The sequence below is a fragment of the Hylobates moloch genome, unplaced genomic scaffold (genome assembly GCF_009828535.3).
Source record: "Hylobates moloch isolate HMO894 unplaced genomic scaffold, HMol_V3 SCAFFOLD_15, whole genome shotgun sequence".
In the NCBI taxonomy this organism is placed as follows: Eukaryota; Metazoa; Chordata; class Mammalia; order Primates; family Hylobatidae; genus Hylobates; species Hylobates moloch.
In genome coordinates, this window is record NW_026652290.1 from 32,761,400 (window position 1) to 32,784,326 (window position 22,927).

Sequence of the window (22,927 nt, forward strand, 5' to 3'; positions counted from 1 at the left end):
GAAACAAATCACAATGGTGGAATGTCATCAGTTAAGGCTATTTTTACTTCTTTTGTGGATCTTCAGTTACTTCAGACCATCTGGATGTATACGTGCAAGTCACAGGGGATGCAATGGCTTGGCTTAGGCTCAGAGGCCTGACACTGACCTCAGGTGATCCACTCGCCTCACCCTCTCAAAGTGCTGGGATTACAGGCGTAAGCCACCACGCCCAGCCAAAATTTGGAATTTTCTGTCTATGTGATACTCTGGAAATTTCTTAGCCCCAAGACAATGCACCACAGCAACCATTCTCAAAATGTGGTCAAGAGACTTCTGGGGATTCCAGAGACCCCTTCTGTAGTCCTCAGAGTCAAAACTATTTTCATAATAATAATAATATATTATTTGTTCTTCTAATTCTTATTATCTCAGGAATGTATGATGGAATTTTCCAAAAGGATTTCCCAGAGGCTATATGATATATGATGATGCCATAGCATTGATGTATTAGCCAATGAAGTGTATGCTTGTGTATTTTTGTGTTTTAAAAGTTTTCAGTTTTAATTTCTAATTCAGTAAATATAGATAGATATGACCCACATAAACAAGAACTCTGGTTCTTGTTAACTTATGACTGTAAAAGGATCTTGAGGCCAAGCACAGTGGCTCACTCCTGTAATCCCAGCACTACAGGAGGCTGAGGCAGGAGGATCGCTTGAGTCCAGCAGTTCGAGAGTTCAAGTCCAGAAGTTGCCCCACCCTGGGGCAACATGATGAAACCCCATCTCTACAAAAAATACAAAAATTAGCTGAGCATGGTGACATGCACCTGTAGTCCCAGCTACTTGGGAGGTTGAGATGGCTGAATCACCTGAGCCTAGGAGGTTGAGGCTACAGTGAGCACTCCAGGCTGGGCGACAGAGTCAGGCTCTGTCACACACACACAAAAACAAACAAACAAACAAAAAACCAAAAAGAAACAAACAAACAAAAAAACAAAGGATCTTGAGACCAAAGCATTGAGAACGGATGCCTCACAGTGGTGATTCCAGACAGGGAAGAGAAGTCTTTTTTCTTTTCTAATGCAAGGAAGAGATGAAAGGAAAATAGGGAGGTGGAAAGGGAGAACTTGTGAAGTATCTGGACTTTGGGCACTTTGTCAAGCATTGATTTTAAGAAAGAAGACACATACAGGATGGATGAAGACACTGATCCCTCTAAGGGGTCCATGCTCTTCTGATCACTGTTTCATAGTGAGGCCTTTGACACATTGATTTGCATGCCTTGGCATCACTTTTAACCTTCCAGATCCTAAGCTCCCAAGTGAGATGCCCATTTCACCCACCAGGCTGCATGAACTTGCAAAACCTGGCTTATATTTAGAAAAATTGGCTTTGGCTCAATCAGAAGATACAGGGAATTACTAACTTATCTTTTTTATATATTGGAGGAGACATTGGCAGTTTAAAATTAGTCATTTGACTTCAATTATTATCAAAACTCTTAGGAAACCCTTGAATAAAAACTACAAAATCACATTCCAAAGTTGTCATAAGGGGAAGAGCCAGCCCTACGGTAAAACAGGAGGTTTCTTTCACTGAGCTCCATTATCCAGTTATAGAACCTATAGTAGAATCCTATAGTAGCAGATTTCAGGCCCAGTGGTCTTCAGTCCTAACAGGTTTATTAATGCTGAAAGGGAAACATTATCACAGAACATGACTTCAGGTCAAACGGACAGTCATTTCTCCTGTGTGTTTCTTTTCATAGTACACACAAGGTCAAAAAAACAATCTATAGCAAACGTCCTAGCACAAGACACCTACACCAAGTCTGAATTGCCTGGCAGTAAACACACAATGTATTAAAACAGTGTACAAGGTCAGGTGGTTAGCGCCCATAGGCCAAAGAGATACCAGTAGAGAGAAGAGGAAACTAGTTCAAACCAAAGGTAACTTTCTCCAAAACTAGACAGCACTTAGGGCCAAATAGTATTCTTTGTTTAATTTTTTCAGCTAAACTTTAATGGCTTAATGGCATTGGCTTCCCAACTAGACACTCGTTTATAAGCCTGGATTGACCATAGCAATGAGTGTACACTAGGAGAAGACAGCTCCCTCTCACACGCCAGTTCTCTCTCTGTGGATGAACAGTAACTACCAGACTGGAATAGACCTTGACCTTTTATAGCCCCAAACCCTTGTGACTTTCCAGGGAGAAAAAGCATCCACCTCCCTAAGTCTCCACCCTCCCACCCACTCTATCCTGAATGGCCCTGGGCACTGGAACCCCCACAATCTCCTGAGCCACCTCCTCTTCTAGTGGGTACATCATCCCCCTTAGAGCAATTTCTCCTTTTCATCCATCTCCATTATGATGGTTCACGCCCCTCTTGCTTGGTCCTCTGCCGGTATGAGAAAATGTATTTATGACACAGCTCTGAAAGATATTTTTAAGGAACATTCAGTAACGGGATGTTCCCTTGAGGGAAGGACAATCCGAATTGCTGAGGGAGCAACTCCTAAGAGCACAGTTGAGCCAGTTCTTTGAGTTCTGGATTAAGTAATCCTGCAAATTAACTAGATAAGCAATTCAGTCCCTTCTTTTTCTTTTTTCCCTAGTGTCCATCTTTCTACCAAAGGAAGCAACAAATGGAAGATCATGCTGCGTAAGCCAGGTAGCTTCTTAACTTGGACCTCTCTATCTGCTCTGCATTCATCCAGTTGACAAATATTTACTGAGTATTTACTACAAGCCAGACATTTTTTCCAGAAACTTGGGATATACCCACAAATAAAACAAAGCTCCCCACCATTATAAAGCTCACATTTTCAGGGGGAGAAATGGGTAATAAATAATAACCTTGATAGCCGGGCGCGGTGGCTCACGTTTGTAATCCCAGCACTTTGGGAGGCTGAGGCAGGAGGATCACGAGGTCGGGAGATCGAGACCACAGTGAAACCCCGTCTCTACTAAAAATACAAAAAAATAGCTGGGCGTGGTGGCGGGCGCCTATAGCCCCAGCTACTCAGAGAGGCTGAGGCAGGAGAATGGTGTGAACCTGGGAGGCGGAGCTTGCAGTGAGCCGAGATTGCGCCACTGCACTCCAGCCTGGGCAACAGAGCGAGACTCCGTCTCAAAAAAAAAAAAAATAATAATAATAATAATAATAATAACCTTGATAAATAAGATGTATGATATATTAGAACGTAATAAGTACTACGGAAAAATAGAAGACAATCAGAGGGTCAGGATGGGTGGGGAAGCAACTGTAATTTTAAATGATGGGCGGGGGGCATCGGGGTGGTTCCTGAGAAATGGCCTCTGAGGAAAGAGTAGGAGTGAGGAAATGGGCCAAGTTGATACTTGGGGGCCTGGGGAGGTTCTAGGCAGAGGGAACATGTGGGAGAGGCCTTTGCCTTTTTCTCTGAGTTGGGTGGAAAACCCAGAGCTCTGAGCAGAGGGCTGATATGATCTGACTTGTATCAGGATTGCTCTAGCGGCCATGTGGAGAATAGACCTTAAGAAGGTAGGTCTCACTGGGTGCGGTGGCTCATGCCTGTAATCCCAGCCCCGTGGGAGGCCGAGGTGGGCAGATCACGAGGTCAGTAGATCGAGACCATCCTGGCTAACAAGGTGAAACCCCGCCTCTACTAAAAAATACAAAAAAATTAGCCAGGCGAGGTGGCTGGCCCCTGTAGTCCCAGCTACTCGGGAGGCTGAGGCAGGAGAATGGCGTGAACCTGGGAGGCGGAGCTTGCAGTGAGCTGAGATCACGCCACTGGACTCCAGCCTGGGCAAAAAAAAAAAAAAAGGCAGGTCTCTTAACAGCTCCAAATGTTCTTCTAATACGTAAAATGGGTATTAAAAATGCCTAACTAGCCTGGACAACATAGTGAGATCCTGTTCTACAAAAAATTTGAAAAAAGCTGCTTATCCCTGTAGTCCTAGCTACTTGGGGCGCTGAGGTGGGAGGATTTGCTTGAGTGCAGGAGTTTTGAGGTTACAGTGAGTAGAGATCACGCCACTGCACATCAGCCTGGGTGACAGAGCAAGACCTTGTCTCTAAACACAACAACAAAACTGCCTAATTATCACAGCTTGCTATGTGATTCAAAGTAATTCTTTACAGAAAGTACTGTGGGCATTATGAACTAATCTGTATAAATTCTAGTTATTATTGTTGTTTCTGTTATTACAAGGATATTAATAATTATATCCAACTAACTAAAACAAAAGCTAGCTTAGCTGTTTCCTAGATGTGGATTTAAATATAAAATGAGTATTTTTTAAAAAAGAAAAGCCTGAAAGATCAATGCAAGCCCACCACTGTTAACAGAAAGGCAGGCCGAAATTGACAATGAGTTAGTAACTATTGGTTATAAAAATAACAACACAAAAAAATATAATAGGTAGCATTTCAATCATTATTATAGGCAATCCTGGTACCAAGGGCTTTACATTCATTATTTCACTGAAACCTCATAAATGTTTTATGTAGCAGACACTGCTATTTATCCCTATTTGATATACAGAAGTTGAGTAACTTGCCCAGGGATACATGACAGCAAAATGGCATCAGTCTACATGTCAACGCTAGAGCTCTGACCCACTAACTTTTTTTTTTTTATATACTTTAAGTTCTAGGGCACATGTGCACAATGTGTAGGTTTGTTACATATATATATATGTGCCATGTTGGTGTGCTACACCCATTAACTCGTCATTTACATTAGGTATATCTCCTAATGCTATCCCTCCCCTCTTTCCTCACCATATGACAGGTCCCGGTGTGTGATGTTCCCCTTCCTGTGTCCAAGTGTTCTCCTTGTTCAATTCCCACCTATGAGTGAGAACATGCTTACCCGCTAACTTACAAAGCACTCCACCATTGAACACCATGAAGCTAAAGCTCTTTGCAGTTCTGCTCTTTATTTTGGGATTTGGTTTTGCCCATGATAAAATTCTTTAAAAAAGAAACTTTTTATTTTGAAATAACTTTAGACTTACAAGAAGTTGCAAAAATAGCAGAGTTACTGTGCACCCTTCACCCAGCTTTACCCAATGATAAGATCTTACATAACCATGGTATAATGATCAAAACCAGGAAAGTGACTTTGGTACAATATTAGTAACTAAAATACAGGCCTTATTAAGATTTTACCAGTTTCTGCTTTGTTTTATTTTGGGGGGAAGAAGGAGTGTATAGGTTTATGAAATTTTATGACAGGTACAGATTTGTGGCTACAGAACTGTTCCATTGCCAAAAAGAAGCTCCCTCATTCTACCCCTTATAGGAACATCCTATCCCCAAACCTAACCCCTGAAATTGTTCTCATATGTTCTCCATTAGCAAAATTTTGTCATTTTGCGAATGTTATCTAAATGGAATTGTACAGCACGTAACCTTTGAGATTGGCTTTGTTCACTCAGAATAATGTCCTTTAGACAAAGTACTTCTTTTCATGTCCCTTAAAGAAAGCTCATACAACACAGAGGAAAAATAAAAACTTGTATCAAGAGGGAAAAGGCACATGACCTTCCTGTTCATAAACAATGCTTGCTCAAAGCAGTCCAAACAATCGGCTATTTAAACCAATTAGCATTCCCTCAGTAGAAGGGGTTGGCAAAGTTTACTTAGGGGTCAATTTCAGATAGAATGGTGTCTCCCTGTGAACACTCACTGCTTTATTTACATCAGCATGTGGCCCCCAAAAGCCGACCTCAGCACCTAGTTCCTCATACATGAATTACTGGGAGGGATTCAGGTATCAAACTAAAGCTTCCTCAAAATTAAAAATACATTTAATTAAAAATAAGTTTTTATGTAGTTCTTTTATAATGTTACAAAATGCAGACACAAGGGAACAGTCAACAACTAGCTGACTTGAAAGTAACCCCTGTGGGCCCAGCACAATCCCCACAGTCAGCAGCCTGAGCCCCACGCCCTTCCTCCCTGGACTTATTTTAGCCCTTTGGGTCTACAGAATGGACATTAAAGATCCTGTTCTATTAATTTCACAGGACCAGCTGGAGATATAAATGAGAAAAGAGATAAGAGTTTAAATGTAAAAATAATTTTATAAATACAAGTTACTTCATTATCATGATGCCCCTTTGTCCCAGTGAAAGGACCTAAAACTCAGGGACTATTTGTAATTCATTTGTTTGCTCATTAGTTCATTCATTCATTCACATAGTTCTTATGTGCCAGGCGCTGTGCTGGGTGATGTGGCTCACCTAACTAATAAATCATACATAATAATCACCTGATTAGTAAGTCTTCCTGGAAGCCTGACAAATAGATAGAGGGTTTGTGCTTCAATGCAATGGGGAAGAGGTCTTGTGAATATACAGACAAGGGGGTGACCAGGAAGGTTTTCAGAGGAAAGCCGTGATCTGTGTGTCAGGTGAACAGGGGTTTGCCAGACAATGAGAAGGCAGCTTGGCAAGAAGGCACAGTGCACTCATGGGCCTGCGAAAAGTTCATCAGGTCTCACAAGCAGGTGCCTTTGCAGGTGAGGCAGGCGGAGACCCTGGGAAAGTTAGGGTAGCCCCAGTGGGTCTCAGACTTCAGGGTAAAATGGTAGATTTTAACCTGCATGTAGTGGGAGTCATGCCAGGAATGAGAAGCTCTGTATTTTAGGAGAACCTCTTTAATCACAAGGTGGAGCATCACTCAATATGGTGGTAGGGTAGGGGGATGAGAACAAGAAAGCTGGGACCATAGGTAAGAGGTGACAGCAACAGTCCTGGCGATGAGCCAGGAAAGCCTGAATTAAGGCCATGGTGGTGGAAGGGCAGAGGAAGAAATGAGCACAACTGACATTTGAGAACAATGTGCAGGGCCCGGGCACAGTGGCTCACACCTGTAGTCCCAGCACTTTGGGAGGCCAAGGTGGGTGGATCACCTGAGATCAGGAGTTCAAGACTAGCCTGGCCAACATGGTGAAACCCCATCTCTACAAAAATACAAAAATGAGCTGGGCATGATAGTGGGTGCCTGTAATCCCAGCTGCTTGGGAGGCTGAGGCGGGCGAATCACTTGAACCCGGGAGCGGAGGTTGCAATGAGCAGAGATTGCGCCATTGCACTCCAGCCTGGGCAACAGAGCAAAACTCCATCTCAAAAAAAAAAAAAAAAAACAGAGAGAACAATGGACAGATCTTGGCGATGACTGTTGGATAGGTGAGAGAGAAGAATCTGGGTAAGTTTTAGGTTTCTGGCTTGAATATATGATTACTCCTCCAGGCCTTCATTTCACTGTATAGCATGAGCTAGACCATCTTCACTATCAAATAGGCATTTAATAAATACTGTCACTAAGAAAAATAAAGTCAGCAGCCCCACTTTCCAAACCCTTCACAAATAGGAAAACTGCCTGAGCTGTGTGGTATACTGCATATTCATTTAGAAACTAGAATTTCAACTCAGCAGTTTAAGTAAGAGTTCTTCATTTACAGACACATTTGTCGCTACCCTAAAAACTCCAGAAATGCTGGTGAAATGTTAGTGAGGATTTCCATCATCATGGTTCAGTTTTTGGTTTTTGGTACCCGATGGCCCCTGATAGTGAGTGAATTCATCATGCACACCCACATTTGGAAGCACCTTCTGGTGAATGCTGCCACAGGTGCTCTCCTACTGGTCATTTCTACAACTGCCACGTTCCAGGCACTGAACCAGACCCCTGAATATGTGGCCAAAAAATCCTTCAGTTCCTGCCTTCAAGAGGCTCCCTGGTCTCATGGAAACAGGTGGAGGTGTAAATCAGATATTCTGACAGATGACAGTATTTGCCATCAGACTGGCAAAAAGTCAAGACTGAATACTGTGTGTAAGTGATATAGCGCACAAATTACCATATTCTACTAAAAAGATTGCCAACTTGCAAGGCCTTCTTGGAGGGAGATTAGAATGTATTAAAATTTAAAATATGTTCACTTTTCCCTTCAACTCCCATTTAGATATCCCTCCTAAAGAAATACTGATGGTGCTCGCTTTGGCAGCACATACACTAAAACTGGAATAATAACAGAGAAGATTAGTGTGGAGCCATTGCCCTGACGGCACGTGGTACTGTGGATTCCATGAGTGTGTACAGTAGGAAAGCAACCACACTCGGTACCACCACCCCGTGCACTGGTCAGCTGGACAAACTCAGACAGGTATCTATCTACCCTGGATAGACTTTACAGAGTTTTAGAAGACCAAAATGAACATTTTTGGAGCCTAAGTTTTGGCTCATTTGTTGGATCAGTGCATGTAAGAATTTGGTGAGATGCAAATGAACAAATAGTTCTTGTTCCTGTGACCAACAGGCTGTATGCTACAGTTCTATTCTGACTGTTCAGATTTTTAAGGATGATTGGATTAGGCTGCCCTGCTGTCTGGGTCTGTCTCCTAAACTTTTCAGATCATCATGTAATTCCAATGACTCTTTTAAAGGGTACTGATGATTTGAACATTGTCAGATTGATTCCAGCTAAACCTAGTAGTCCACCATGAGAATTTTCATGTAACACCCTGGAAAAAAATGTGAGCCCAAGTCTTCTCTACCAAAGAAAAAAAAAAGCTTCAAATTTTAAAAAGTAAAATTAAATTGTAAAGAACTTGAAATGCAAAATAGGTGGTCGTCATAAGGGTGTAACTGACTTTTTAGAAATAAATAAGATCTCCAAGCTAAGACAAACTACAGCCTTGGATATTAAAAGAATTTGCAGATCTTGTCACAAAAACATACTTCTAATTTCTGAGAAAACATACAGAAAAGTTCTAGACAAGCAGAGATGGACAGATTTTGTCCCTATTTTCATAAAACATACAAAAATCTATTTTCTATTTACTAATAGTAAATAATTGGGAAATAAAATCAAATATGCTATTTATTAGTACATAAGTACTAAATTAATGCATTCTGATTGGCTGTACACTGTCGGTGCAAATGTAAATTGGCACAGCCATTAAGGAAAATAGTTTGGAGGTTCCTCAGAAAATTAAAAATAGAACTACCATATGATTCATCAATTCCCATACTGGGTATATATATCCAAAGGAAATGGTATGAGGATCTCAAAGAGGTATCTGTGGTCCCATATTCATTGCAGCATTATTCACAATAGCTTAGACATGGAAACAATGTAAGTGTCCATAAACAGATAAATGGATTAAAAAATTATGGTATATATATGGGAATATTATTCAGCCTATACAAAAAAGAAAATCCTGGCATTTATGACAACATGTATGAAACTGGAAGACATTATGCTAAGTGAATAAACCAGACAAAGAAAAGAAAAACTACTGCATGGTCTCACTTACATGTGCAATCTAAAAAAGTTAAACTCACAGAAACAAAGCATAGAACCGTGGTTAAAAAGGGTGGGTGGAGGTGGGTGACGACTGGGGAGATGTTGGTCAAAACGTAGAAAGTTTTAGTCCATAGATGAATAAGTTCTAGAGATCTAATGCACAGCATAGTTAACAAAATTGCACAGTATACTGGAAATTTGCTAAGAGGGTAGATCTTAAGTGTTCTCATCCTCCTACACTCCCTCCCCCCATTGCCTCCCTCCCTCCCTGCCCCCCCAACCCCGCCACAAATGATAACTATGTGAAAAGATAGCTATATTAATCAGCTTGGCTGTAATAATCAGTTCACTATGTATTTCAAAACATTACATCGTATACCTTAAGTACATATAATTCCAATTTGAAAATTAAAAAAAAATTTAACAAATGACTCGTAAGACCTCTACATAAAAAACTACAAAAATTGCTGAGAGAAATTAAAGAAGACCTAAATAAATGAAGAGATATAATGTATTCATTGATTGGAAAGCTCAATATTGTCAAAACGTCATTTTCTTCTAAACTTATCTATAAAAACAATACGATTGCAGACAAAATCACAGCAGGTATTTTTGTGTAAACATTGTCAAGTGGATTCTAAGATTTTTATAGAATTGGGCAAAAGACCTGAAGTGATGCTTCACCAAAAAAGAGACATGACTGATTAATAAGCACATGAAAAGACCCTAAAATCTTCTCTAAGTCTTGTCTAAAATTAGGCATCAGGAAAATGAAATGCAAACTAAGACTACAATAATCCACTAGATTTCAAATCCACTAAATGTCTACACTTAAGAAGACTGACCAAATCAAATGTTGGTAAAGATATGGATGGAGCAACTGGAACTCTCTCATCCACTGTTGCTGGGAATGAAAGATGGCACAATCACTTTGGAAAACCATTTGGTAGTTTCTTTAAAAGTTAAACATATGAAGCAGCAATTCCTCTCCTAGGCATTTATCCAAGACAGAATAAAAACATATGTCCTCCAAAAGACTTGCACTCAAATATTCATAGCTGCTTTATTCATAATAGCCAACTGCCACAAATATCCAAAATGTTTACCAAACAAATGGATAAACCAAATTAACATATTAATAAAACAGAGTACTATATCAGCAATAAAAAATGATGTACTGGCTAGGCATGGTGGCTCATGCCTGTAATCCCAGCAATTTGGGAGGTGGAGGTGGTCATATCATTTAAGGTCAGGAATTCAAGACCAGCCTGACCAACATGCTGAAACCCTGTCTCTACTTAAATACAAAAAGTAGCCAGGCGTGGTGGCAGGTCCCTGTAATTCAGCTACTCAGGATGCTGAGGCAGGAGAATCGCTTGAACCCGGGAGGCAGAGCTTGCAGTGAGCCAAGATCACGCCACTGCACTCCAGCCTGGGCAACAGAGCAAGACTCCTTCTGAAAATAAAAATAAAAATAAAGATGATGTACTACTGATAAAACATCACGGATGAATCTCAAAGATACCATGTTGAGTGGAAGAAGCCACGGAACGTACATATGACACAAAAAAGTACATACTTTATATTCCATTTTTTGAAGTTCAAGAACAGGCAAAATTATTCTATGATGACAGATATAAGAACAGAATTGCCTATGGGAGATGGTGACCCACTGGAAGGGACCATGAAGGACTTTCTGAAGTGATGGCAATATTCTATATCTTGATTGAGGTGGTAGCTACATGGGTGTCTACACTTAGGAAAACTCATTGAGTTGTACAACTAAATTCTATGCATTTAATCGTATGTCAATTTTACCTCAATGAAAATAAGTCTTTCTTTACGGGATTTCAGAGTGATCATCCTATAAAGAGTAGAGTCTATTTTTTAAAATTGATTTTGAATAAAAAGTTACTTAATTAATTCCCTAAAAAAACTCAAAGAAAACTCAGATGAAGGATAGAAAACCATAACATTCCTCCTGAAGTCACAGGTTAGAAAAGTGATTCAGAGTTAATAGCTAGGGGCTGGCATTCACTTACAGATCCATCCTAGCCATAAATATCTACTGAGTACTACTAGGAGGCAGGTACCGCTTCAGCCACTGGCAGTGCAGAGGTGAATGGGAGAGACAAAGCCCTTGTCCTTACTGAGCATACGTTCTCTAAGAAGCTAGACAAGGAGACCCAACGAATAAACTGGGTAATTATAGACGGTGACAAGTGTAACGGAGGAGTACACAGGAATATGGGATTGAGGGGATCTAAAATAGTTAAGAGTGATCAGGGATGGCCTCTCTGAAGAAGTGATGTTTGAGTTGGGTCATGGGACAAAGGGCAGATGGAAGAACACTGCAAGCAGATAGAAGAGACAGTGCAAACGTCCTGAGGCAGGAAGGAATAGGATGTGCCTAGAGAAGTGAAAGACAATCAATGTGACTCGTGCCTAACAAGCAGGATGGAGAGCATGGGATGGGGCTGGGTTGGATAGATAGGAAGGAGCTAGGACACGCAGCCCCTAGGGAAAGGGCAGGAAGGACTGGGTGACAGTCTAAGACAGTGGGGAGCTACTGCAGGGTTTTCAGCAGGCAGGTGATGTCATCTGCCACTGAGGAGGGTAGTTGGGAGTGGGGACAAGGCTGGGAGCAAAAAGGCCCAGTTAGGAAGCTACTGCAGAGGCGATAGCAAGAGCTGGCAGTGACATGGACCAGGGTGCTGGCAGCAGGATGGAGAAAAGACAGATTTCAGATGTATTGTAGGAGCAGAACTGACAGAACTGCTGATGCCAACATGAAAAATGAGAAAAAGGAAGGGTGGGAAAATGGTGATATCATTCACTAAGATGGGGAATTCTGGAGTTGAACAAGTCTGGGGTTAAGAGTTTCATTCTGAGATGCCTATGTACCCAGCAAGTGGCAATGCCAAGGAGGCGGTTGGATACATGAGCCTGCAACTCAGGAGAGGGGTCTGGGCTGGAGATGTAAAGTTCAAGGTCATTTCTTATAGATGGTGTTAAAGCCAGGGGCCCAGAGAAACTCTCCCAAGAGGAAGCATCTCAGAGTAAAAGAAGGGGACCCAGGATTGAGCCCTGCCATTCAAAACTCCAGTCAATGACAAAGGAGGAGCGATGAATTGGTGTTACTCAATGAAATGGAAGCCAGGACAGTGTTTCCAAAAGTCCACGCTGTGTCCTGAAGGCCTAGAACAGCCTCAGGCATACAGCAGTCCCTGGAGAAAGGAAGGAGGGAGGGAGTGTGGTAACGTTGCCTGAAGTTGCTGAAAGATGCAATGAGAGGAGCCACAGAAGAGCCCACTGACTTCAGTGTATGGGAAACGTCAGTGGTATTGACAAGAGCATCATCAGTGATGTGTGGGACTAAAACCAGGCCACTTTCATTTGGATGGAAATTAAGATGACCATGGAATGTCCATTCAGCCACAATCCCACAAGGGCTCACATTTCCTGCAATAGCTCCCCATGATGAATCCACTCTCTCGGTGTCAAATCCACTGAGGTCTTCACGTCAGTGGTTCCATAAATGCAAGACCTGACAGACCAGCGAGGCCACAACTGTAACGGGAGATGTGAGCAGGGCTCCTGCTGCCTGGGCTAAGGGATTCTAGCCACTTCAACAACTTAACCCTATGTACCCTCAGAGGCCCTCACCTATTTCCCCACCTTGGCCTGTGAATTCTCACACTTGTGATTCCCACCTGCCTTCCCGTCTACTTGATCCCATAACTTTGCTGCCACACCTGTATTTTTATCTGTCTCCACTGCCTGCTAGTGGTGCACAGCAAGGGTCACCAAACTTTTGATCCCATCTGCTATTAGAGAATAAATCAATAAATAAGCCCACAGCTCGGACTTACCTGGAACAGTTAGCACGGAGGGGGATTTTTCAGGCTGTTCGTTAACACGGCTACTGTTTTGAACCCAGAAAATGTTGACAGGCTCAGGCGGGCCCACAGCCTGACAGGTGAGGTTGAAGGCTGTGTTTCTGGTGACATTCATGCTCTCAGGCTGCTTAGTAAAGTGAGGAAGTCCTGCAGAGAAAACGTTACATGAAAGAATGTTTCAGATCTGAAAGCAGAGACAGAGCCCAAAGGGGAACGGAAACTGGACTAGAACTTGGCAATAGATTTCTTTTTTTGCGGGGGGTGGGTGGGGATGGAGTCTTGCTCTGTCACCCAGGCTGGAGTGCAGTGGCCTGATGTCAGCTCACTGCAATCTCTGCCTCCTGGGTTCAAGCGATTCTCCTGCCTTAGCCTCCTAAGTAGCTGGGATTACAGGCGCACACCACCAGGTCTGGCTAATTTTTGTATTTTTAGTAGAGATGGGGTTTCACCATGTTGGCCAGGCTAGCCTCAAACTCCTGACCTCAAGTGATCCATGTCCCTTGGCTTCCCAAAGTGCTGGGATTATAGGCGTGCCACCGCACCCAGCCTTGGCAACAGATTTCTCATCTACTGACTCAGGCAGGTCTGTATTCATCAGTTTTCACCTCCTTAAGTTGGATAAGAAGGAGCACAGAGGCTAATTCCTGCCAGTCTACTTTAAGCCAGCTTTCTAGGATGCTTTGCCAAAGGGGCTATAAATAGTGATTCAGAACTGGTTTTACCAGAAGGCAGGCCACAGGCAGTTCTTACATCAGGTGTTGCTCAGACTCCTGGGACTGACTAGTTGGCAGGTTTTCAATATTTCTTACCAAAATAAACACAGAGTAAAACAAAGCTATGTAATAGATCTATCCATGGTATGAAGACATTCTATTATGTGTGTGACTTTCAGATGGGTCATAAGGAATTTTAAAATCCACAGCCTTGTATAAGGCTGAGTGCTTTTCAAAGCAAATTCTCATGAAAGCTGTATAAACACAGTTGCAGTTACAATCCTTAGATCTACTGTAATTTCCAAAATCGAGGTCCCAAGGAAGCTCAGAGAAAGCCAGTCAGTACTTATTTGGGGCAGGTGTTCAAAAATATAACAAGTCCAGCTAATTGTGTTCTTTTGGGGATTGGGAACTCACAGATCTGGTTCCAGCAGGAATGACGCGGCAGTTATGTGAAATGGAATTCTTTTGTCCTGTTTCAAGGTTTTTTTGAAACTCTATTTGTATGTAATATGTTCCTGCTCTGGGCATTTTTCTGGGATTCTGACAAATAAAATCTCCTCTAAATATTTTTTTCCCAAATTAGCTGCAAATGTAGGAAACCCCCTCTTCGGCTGATGTTGACGTAACCCTGAGAAAAAGCTGTCCAGCCTTGGATGGGCCTAGAGCAAAGGTCATGAAGAGATGAAGAGACTCCTCTGAGAGAGTGTCTTCCACCTCTGTCTTCCCCACTCACTCCTCCTTCCTTCCATCTGTGCTCCCTGAGGCTTCCCTCCACATTGGAGGGCATCAATTTCAGGTTCACAAAAGAATGGGTAGCATAGCAGCCTTTCAGTGGGAGATGTTTCTGATTGAAAAGCTAATCATCTGCTCTAAAGCCTGTGATGAGGAAGGTCAGGATAAAGTAGAAAAGGGAGGTGACCTAATGGCTCTGCTAAGAGGGGCACCTCAGAGAGCAGGGTCACAAGGGCCCCAGAGGGAAGCCCCCAGGGGTAGTGAGGAGTGACCGCTGAGGGTGATAATAAAGATGCTTCCTCCTTGCAGCCCTGCCATTGCAGAACCAGGCATGCAAACCCCCGAATCAGGGCACCAAACCAGGACCTGGGCTCACCTGGCCTGGCTCACCTTTGCATCAGCTCACATTGCCCGTTAGAGTTCAAGTTCCTTGAGGGCAGAGATTGCCTTTTCCTAGCCTGATGTCTCACTCTTCATCCCCACGGACCTTCATATGATGTCATGGAATTTCTCTGAACCATGCACCTGACAGATACCAGTGCCCAAAAGAAGTCTCTGGCTGAGCTGTTGAGCCAGTCGAGGAAAACCACTCACCCTCCAGGGTTTCACTGTCTGCATAGGCAAGACAGGAAAAGATGCTGAATAATAAGCCAATAGCCACTTGACCAGGTGAGTGGTATCTGGTACCAGCACTGGAAACTGGATAGTAGAATGCATTTTGCTTATTAAAAAGAAGTCTTCAGCTTATTTTTATTGTAAATAATATGTGGACAAGGAAGTCTGAAATCTCTTTTTATCTCACCTAATGCCTAGAATAGAGCTCAAACTTCAGGAATTGAATTCATTTCATTATTACTTATAGACTACAAAGAGGAGTACCTTGTAAAATTTCAGTGCTGATAGATTTGCAAGGTTTGCATACAGAGTTATAAATGAGCAAGCAAAACTCTAGAGTATTATACACAAAACATTTAACACAGGCCCTAAAACAAACAGCTCTCTGGCAATGGGACTCTGATCTGTGGACTTACCTTGTACTTCGATGTAGATGGGATCAGACACGATCTCTTCATTGTTTATTTTCATCTTACAGATATACGACCCATTGTCTGAGCGCTGCACACTGGTTATGCTGCAAAGAAAAACACATGAAGATATTTACAGTGACTACCCTTTGAGTTTCTATTATAGGATGGAAACTTCTTCAACTTCTTTGTCATATGCTGTGATAGTTAATTTTATATGTCAGCTTGGCTAGGCCATTGTACTCAGTTGTTTGGTCAAACCCTAGCCTAGATGTTGCTGTGAAGGTACTTTTCACATGTCACCAACATTTAAAGCAGCAGCCTTTGAGTAAAGCACATTACTCTTCATGATGGGGGTAGGCCCCATCCAAACAGTTGAAGGCCTTATAAGAAAAAGACATAGGTCCCCAGGGAAAGAGGGGCTTCTGTTTCCAAACTGCCTGAGGAATCAAGACTGCAACATCAAGTCTTTCATGGGTCTCCACCCAACACCCTGCTGATTCCATATTTGTCAATCCCCACTGTGTGTGAGCTAATTCCTTAAAATAAATCTCTTTCTCTCTCTTTCTAGATAAAGCTGTAGATACAGATCCTATAGGTTCGGTTTCTTGGAAAAACCCTGACAAATATATGTGCTATCACTTGTCTTGATTTTTTTTTTTTTTTTTTTTTTTTTTTTTTTTTTGAGACAGATTCTGTCTCACTCTGTAGCCCAGGCTGGAGTACAATGGCATGATCTCAGCTCACTGCAATGTCTGCCTCCTGGGTTCAAGTGATTGTCCTGCCTCAGCCTCCTGAGTAGCTGGGATTACAGGCATGCGCCACCACTCCCATTAATTTTTGCATTTTTTAGTAGAGACAGAGATTTGCCATGTTGGCCAGGCTGGTCTCAAACTTCTGACCTTAGGGGATCCACCTGCCTTGGCCTCCCAAAGTGCTAGGATTATAGGCATGAGCCACCATGCCTGGCCACCTGTCTTGATTTCTATGGTAGACGCTGTACCAGTGGTTCTCTGCATCGGGGTACTGCCCCCTCAAGGCATTTTGGAAATTTGTGGAGTTGTTTTTGGTGGGCACAATGACTAAGGGGGCTCCATGGGTTTTTAGGGGCCAAGGGCAACTGTTCTATATCCCAAATGACCTCCTGGGACTAGAACTTAATTCCATTTAACATACTTGTATGCTTTCAATATTCACCTAATTTACCAGGACTGCAACGACTATAAAAATGGAGCTGGTAGCCTTTGTCCTGTTTAGAACTTTCTGGGGCCCTAGCCATCATTTTGTAAGGTCTCTCACTGACAGCATGACTGTATTTGCAGCAGTCACAGGTCATGTGCTTGAAGGTGAACCTAAGGTGCAAGTCCCTGGATACTTAATGATCTCTCCTGGAGTGGACATGCCCAGTGTTTACATGTTGAAATGCACATTTTATTTTATTTTATTTTAGATGGGGTCTCACTCTGTCACCCAAGCTGGAGTGCAGTTGCACCATCACGGCTCACTGCAGCCTTGAACTCCTGGGCTCAAGCCATCTTCCCACCTCAGCCTCCCAAAGTGCTGGGAATACAGCCACGAGCCACCCTTCTCAGCCGGGGAACATTTTTAAATACTTTCAGATGCTCTCCAGAGGATTTCTTTATTGGCTCAAAGGCACTGCTCTTTAAACACAGCAAAGAAGACCAGGATCAGTGGAACGAAGAAAAAGAAGAAAAACATGGAAGTTCCACCTTCCTTCCTAGAAGGTTGCTTCCCTGTATAACCTATTTATTTCTAAACAAAATAAATCTCATCCCTCAACCTGTGAAGGGCTGAGGCTTAAGGCTTAAAAGAGACCAGGAAGCTGTCAAGGGTAGAGGGGGCTCCATTCTGAACCATGGCCTGATTGATAGGCAGGGGTGGCAGCTGTGGGGGGATAGCACAGCCTGGTCAGCATCTGGAGCAGACATGTGGTAGTGAGTGAGGTCCCCAGGTCTGAATGAGACACAGTTTCCTTAGGTTGAATTCAATTTTCTGAACACTAAACATTTTAAATTTACTTCTTCCCAACAATACCCAACAATTTTGCAGATCCTCATTGGCCTGTGATAAATAGAGCAGCTAAGACACAGCTTAACAATGGCATCAGTCAGAACTCGGAGGGTCAGAGCTACTCAGGTTAACATTACTTCTTTATTGTTCCCAGGATCCAGGAGTTAACAGTCCCCTGTCATTGCATTTCCTGATGTGTAAATCTGAGTGGCATCCCTTTGACTTGAAATGCTCTGTCTTCCCCTTTCCTCTCGTTCTTTTGTAGGAGCAATATAATTTTGGAATGCACCTGATGAATGAATGGTGGGCATGGGGGAGGTCCCAGGGATCAAGGAAAGGCCAGATCCTTTCATGCTTTGGGGCAGTGGCTGGATGTCACAATGCCTAGAGGTTACCAGGAGAAGATGAAAAGAGAATGCACAGGACAAATATCTCCAAATAAGGAGCTGGCTGACCCTCTCCTGGTAGCCCCCTGGATATCATGGTGACAGGAAGGGCTGAAGAAAGATGGGAGAATTCTGTGCCTAGAATGATGTCCTGCCCATCGTGGGCAATGACTAGTGGTTGAGCGGTGACCCTGGCTTTCAGCAGTTCCTGAAGATCCTGCACAACAGATGGATCTAATCTTTGGAGTTCAAAGGGAAACCAAGGCTACTGAAGAGGGGGTGCTTCTACATATTTCACAAATCCACTTTAGAAGAGGCATCATTTTCTTGAGGCAAGACCCAGGGGCTCAACAGAGTGAACCATGAGATCGGACAGATTGAGGACACTTGTGCCTTTGAAGACTGGCTCTGCCTCAAGGTCTGGGACCCGGGAGTGGCAGCAGGCTTGCAGCTGGACTCAGGGAGACAGGGACCAGAGAGAAAGTGAAGGCCAGGAGGGAGGTGGGGCACAGCCCCAGGAAGGCAGCCTGAGGGGACTGTACCCAGACCAGAGGTACGAAGCAGAGGTGCAGAGCCCCCAGAAGCTGAGAAACTATGAGGCACAAAGGACGGTTTGGAAGCACACCCTGGACTGTAGAAATCAGACTGCATAAGATGCCCAGGAGAACCTTAAGCCAACCAGCAAGGAGGATACACACCAGAAATAGAAAAGGAGCATGCAGAACTCAAAGAGAACTCAATCAGAATTTTGTCTTTAGTCATTCATGGCAGGAAGGGCTTAGCAGTTGTCTGGTAAAAATAGGCGCCTGCATTAATTAGCAAGGCCCGACCCGTGCCACCCACATTTTTTTTTTATTAATTTTTTTTTGCACACAAAACAATAAACATTTTCTAAAAATACATACAAACAAAAATATGCATATCAAACGTATTAGGAAGGTTGCACATGGGAAGATGGGGAATAGAAATGGGGGTTGGGAATTAAAGAAAATAAATGAGAGAGGGACTTTGTATGGATCAATGATAATAACTCAATCCTCTATTTGACAAAGAAGAAGGAGAAGGAAGAGGAAGAAAAAGAAAGTGGGATAAAGGATCAGAAAGGGAAGAAAATAGAAAAAATTAGAGTATGACTCCAGGGTGGACCTGTTTTGTCATTGCTGGGTTGGTTGGTTGGTTTGTCTGTTGTATTTTTCATATGTTTCGCCATGTTGGCCAGGCTGGTCTCGAACTCCTAGCCTCAAGTGATCAACCCGCCTTGGCCTCCCAGAGACCTGGGACTACAGGCGTGAGCCACCACGTCCAGCCCCCACATTGTGTCTGGCCTCCGTGGTAGACCTCCCAGACAGGGTGAGAGGTAGACCTCCCAGACAGAGGCGCTCCCCACCTCCCAGACGGGGCGGCCGGGCAGAGGCGCTCCTCACATCCCAGACGATGGGCGGCCGGGCAGAGGCGCTCCTCACTTCCCAGACGAGGCGGCCAGGCAGAGGCGCTCCTCACATCCCAGATGGGGCGGCCGGGCAGAGGCGCTCCTCACATACCAGACGATGGGCGGCCAGGCAGAGGCGCTCCTCACTTGCCAGACGATGGGCGGCCGGGCAGAGGCGCTCCTCACTTCCCAGACGGGGCGGCCGGGCAGAGGCGCTCCTCGCTTCTTCCCAGACGGGGCGGCCGGGCAGAGGCGCTCCTCATTTCCCAGACAGGGCGGCCGGGCAGAGGCGCTCCTCACTTCCCAGACGGGGCGCGTGCCACCCATATTACAGCAAAGATTTTCCATAAATCATTATAGTTGTCGCTTTCTAGACATCCAAGGGAAAGGCTCCCACTGGGAGGGCGGGGTGTGGGGTGGGGCTGGAGACTGGAGGGGCTGTCCCTGGCTCTCCTCCCTCTGCCCAGAAAACAGGAGGCTCAGTCTCTGTGGAGGCTCAATCAGAAAGGCTCCGGGATCAGAACAGCAATCTAGGCATCCCAACCACCATGTCAGAGGAGCTCCAGAGGAAACGCGGAGAGTGGTTGTGGAAGGGGGGTTAGTTCAAGAAAGTGCCCTAGCACTGAAGATATGGGTCTTTCCTAACCGGGCCCCCGGGCTGGGCAGCACAGTAGGAGAGAAAAGACCCACCACGGTGGGGGCTTCATCAGGGAACATTACAACTCTAAGATGAGGTGAAGATCCCAAAAGTTTCCAGAGAGAAAAGAAGCAGATCACTTATGAACGAATCAGAGTAACATCCTGCTTCTCTAGAGCAACCCAGAACTCAAAGGAAATATATCAATGACTTCAAAGTTAAAACAAAAAATATTTTCCTTTTGAACTCTGTACCCGGCCAAACTACCTCAAGGTGAAGATAGGAAAAAGAATGGCATTTTCAGGCATGCAAGTCCCAGGAAGTTAGTGAAGGATGGGTTCCTTGACAAAGTAAAAGAGTAAAAGCCAAAGAGAGCGAGAAGCAGGGAGCATGTTCCGATGCAAGCTGACGGCTCTCAACTACCACAACCCCACCGGTTTCAACTGCAAAGATGAAACAGAATTTAGAAACTTCACTGTTTGGCTTGAAGACCAGAAAATCAGACACTACAAGATTGAAGACAGAGGTAATTTAAGAAACATCCACAGCAGTGACTGGCCCAAGTTCTTTGAAAAGTGTCTCGGAGATATTAACTGTCCTTGAAAGATTCGATATCAACAAGAAGCTATTGTTTGGCTTCTTGGTTTAGCTGTTAGATTTGAATATGGAGATAATGCTGAAAAATACAAGGACTTAGTACCTGATAATGCAAAAACTGCTGACAATGCAACTAAAAATGCAGAACCATGGATAAATTTGGATGTAAATAATCCTGATTTTAAGCCTGGTATGATGGCTTTGGCTAACCTGCTTCAGGTTCACCGTCATGATGATTACCTGATAATGCTTAAGGCAATTCAAATTTTGGTTCAGGAGTGCCTGACACAGGATGCAGTTGCTAAAGCAAATCAAACAAAAGAGGGCTTGCCTGTTGCTTTAGACAAACATAATCTTGGTTTTGACACAGGAGATGTAGCTCTTAATGAACCTACTCAAATTCTGTGATTGCTGCATACAGAAGAGCTCAAGCAGCTACAGACAAAAATTAATGAAGCCACGGCACTGTTCAGGCAATTATTGCTGATGCAAGGACAGACCACAGGCTGGGAAAAGTTGGCAGATGAACACTTTAAGACTTCAGCTTCTCACCTATTTAGTACAATTGGGAACCATGTACACTTCTGGCATGTTTGGAAATCAATATATCACATTCTCGGGGGAGGAATCCCAGAAAATTGAGTATGTTCTAGAGGTTCACCACCATTACTTTTTTCTTTAATAAAGTTTAGGAAAGTAGAAAAAAAAAACAGTAAAAGCCAAGAAAGAGGACCTGGGCTCTAGGAAACAGGAGCTGGACCACAGGAGGCATAGGGGGTCCTCAGAATAGTAGTAAAGACAGCTGGACCCCAGACCCAGAGGGTAACCTGATTAGACAGAGGCAGAAGGAAGGGAGCCAGGACAGGCATCTCCTAAATAAATAAATAAATATCAGTACTGATAATTTTGTCATGGTGGGAGGAGATGCATACATTCCTGTAGAGTTTAGAGAAGAATGAGTGATTGATGCTTAGGAAACTTCAAGATAACCAAAAAGCTACTCAAGAATTGCTATGGGGCTGGGCACAGTGGCTCATGCCTGTAATCCCAGTACTTTGGGAGGCTAAGGTGAGAGAGTCATTTGAGGCCAGGAGTTTGAGATCAGCCTGCAACATAACAAGAATCCATCTCTTACAAAAAAAAAAAAAAATTAAAAATTAGCTGGACATGGTGGCACATGCCTGTAGCCCCAGCTACTTGGGAGGCTAAGATGGGAGGATTGTTTAAGCCCAAGAGTTTGAGGCTGCAGTGGGCTATGATCACACACTGCACTCCAGCCTGGAAGACAAAGTGAGACCCTGTCTTTAATTAATTAATTAATTAAGTGCCAAGTCCTTAAGTGCTATGGCTTGAATATTCCCTTCAAAACTTGTATTAAAACTTAATCCCCAATGTGGCAGTATGGAGACGTGAGGCCTTTAAGAGGTGATTGGGTCATAAGGACTCTGCCCTCATGAATGGATTAATCCATTCATGGATTAATAATGGGATAAAAAATGAATGGGAGTGGAACTGGCAGCTTTATAAGAAGAGGAAGAGAGACCTGAGCTAGCACATGAGCACGCTCAGCCCCCTCGCCGTGTGATGCCCTGCGCTGCCTCAGGACCCTGCAGAGTCGCATCAGCAAGAAGACCATCATCAGATGGGGGTCCTTGACCTTGAATGTCCCAGCCTCCTTAACTGTGAGAAATAAATTTCCTTTCTTTATAATTTATTCAGTTTCAGTATTCTTTTACAGGCAACAGAAAACAGACTAAGACAAGAAGTAAAATATAATTATAGCCTATTACATGATTCAGCTGAAAACAGAATTTCCATAGCCACAAAAAAATACCCTGGGTATTGATTTAACCACAGCTATGAGTAGCATTCTATTAGATTAACACACCATGCTGGAGACTAGCACACACATACAGACATACATAGGATTACACAGGGATTGAATATCTCTGGAAAGATACCCAAGAGTTGGGTAACCTCCATTCCCCACAGGGAGAGGGCTGGGGGCTGGAGTGGAAAAAATATTTTTTTAATAGTCAGAATGTTTTACCACTGCTTAAGAAAAATGGTATAAAAACCTCATCAGATTTTGGTCAAATACAAATACAAACATCTGAACGAGGGAAGACAAAAGAAATGGCACATACTCAGCGGTGGTGTCTAGACAGGAACTACCTGGGCA

The 22,927-nt window shown here is 43.5% G+C and overlaps 1 protein-coding gene and 1 pseudogene across 1 annotated transcript in view; one reads left to right on the forward strand and one right to left on the reverse strand.

The window, feature by feature from the left end:
• MERTK (MER proto-oncogene, tyrosine kinase) overlaps positions 1-22,927 on the reverse strand; it is a 129,096-nt gene that overhangs the window by 62,020 nt on the left and 44,149 nt on the right. The window contains exons 3-5 of the mRNA XM_032179101.2: positions 15,672-15,772; positions 13,166-13,339; positions 6,252-6,381 (exon numbers count right to left, since the gene is read on the reverse strand). Coding sequence (XP_032034992.1) covers positions 6,252-6,381; positions 13,166-13,339; positions 15,672-15,772 — 405 coding nt within the window. The remainder of the gene's footprint in view (positions 1-6,251; positions 6,382-13,165; positions 13,340-15,671; positions 15,773-22,927) is intronic.
• On the forward strand, positions 20,507-21,272 carry LOC116482991 (RNA transcription, translation and transport factor protein-like; annotated as a pseudogene).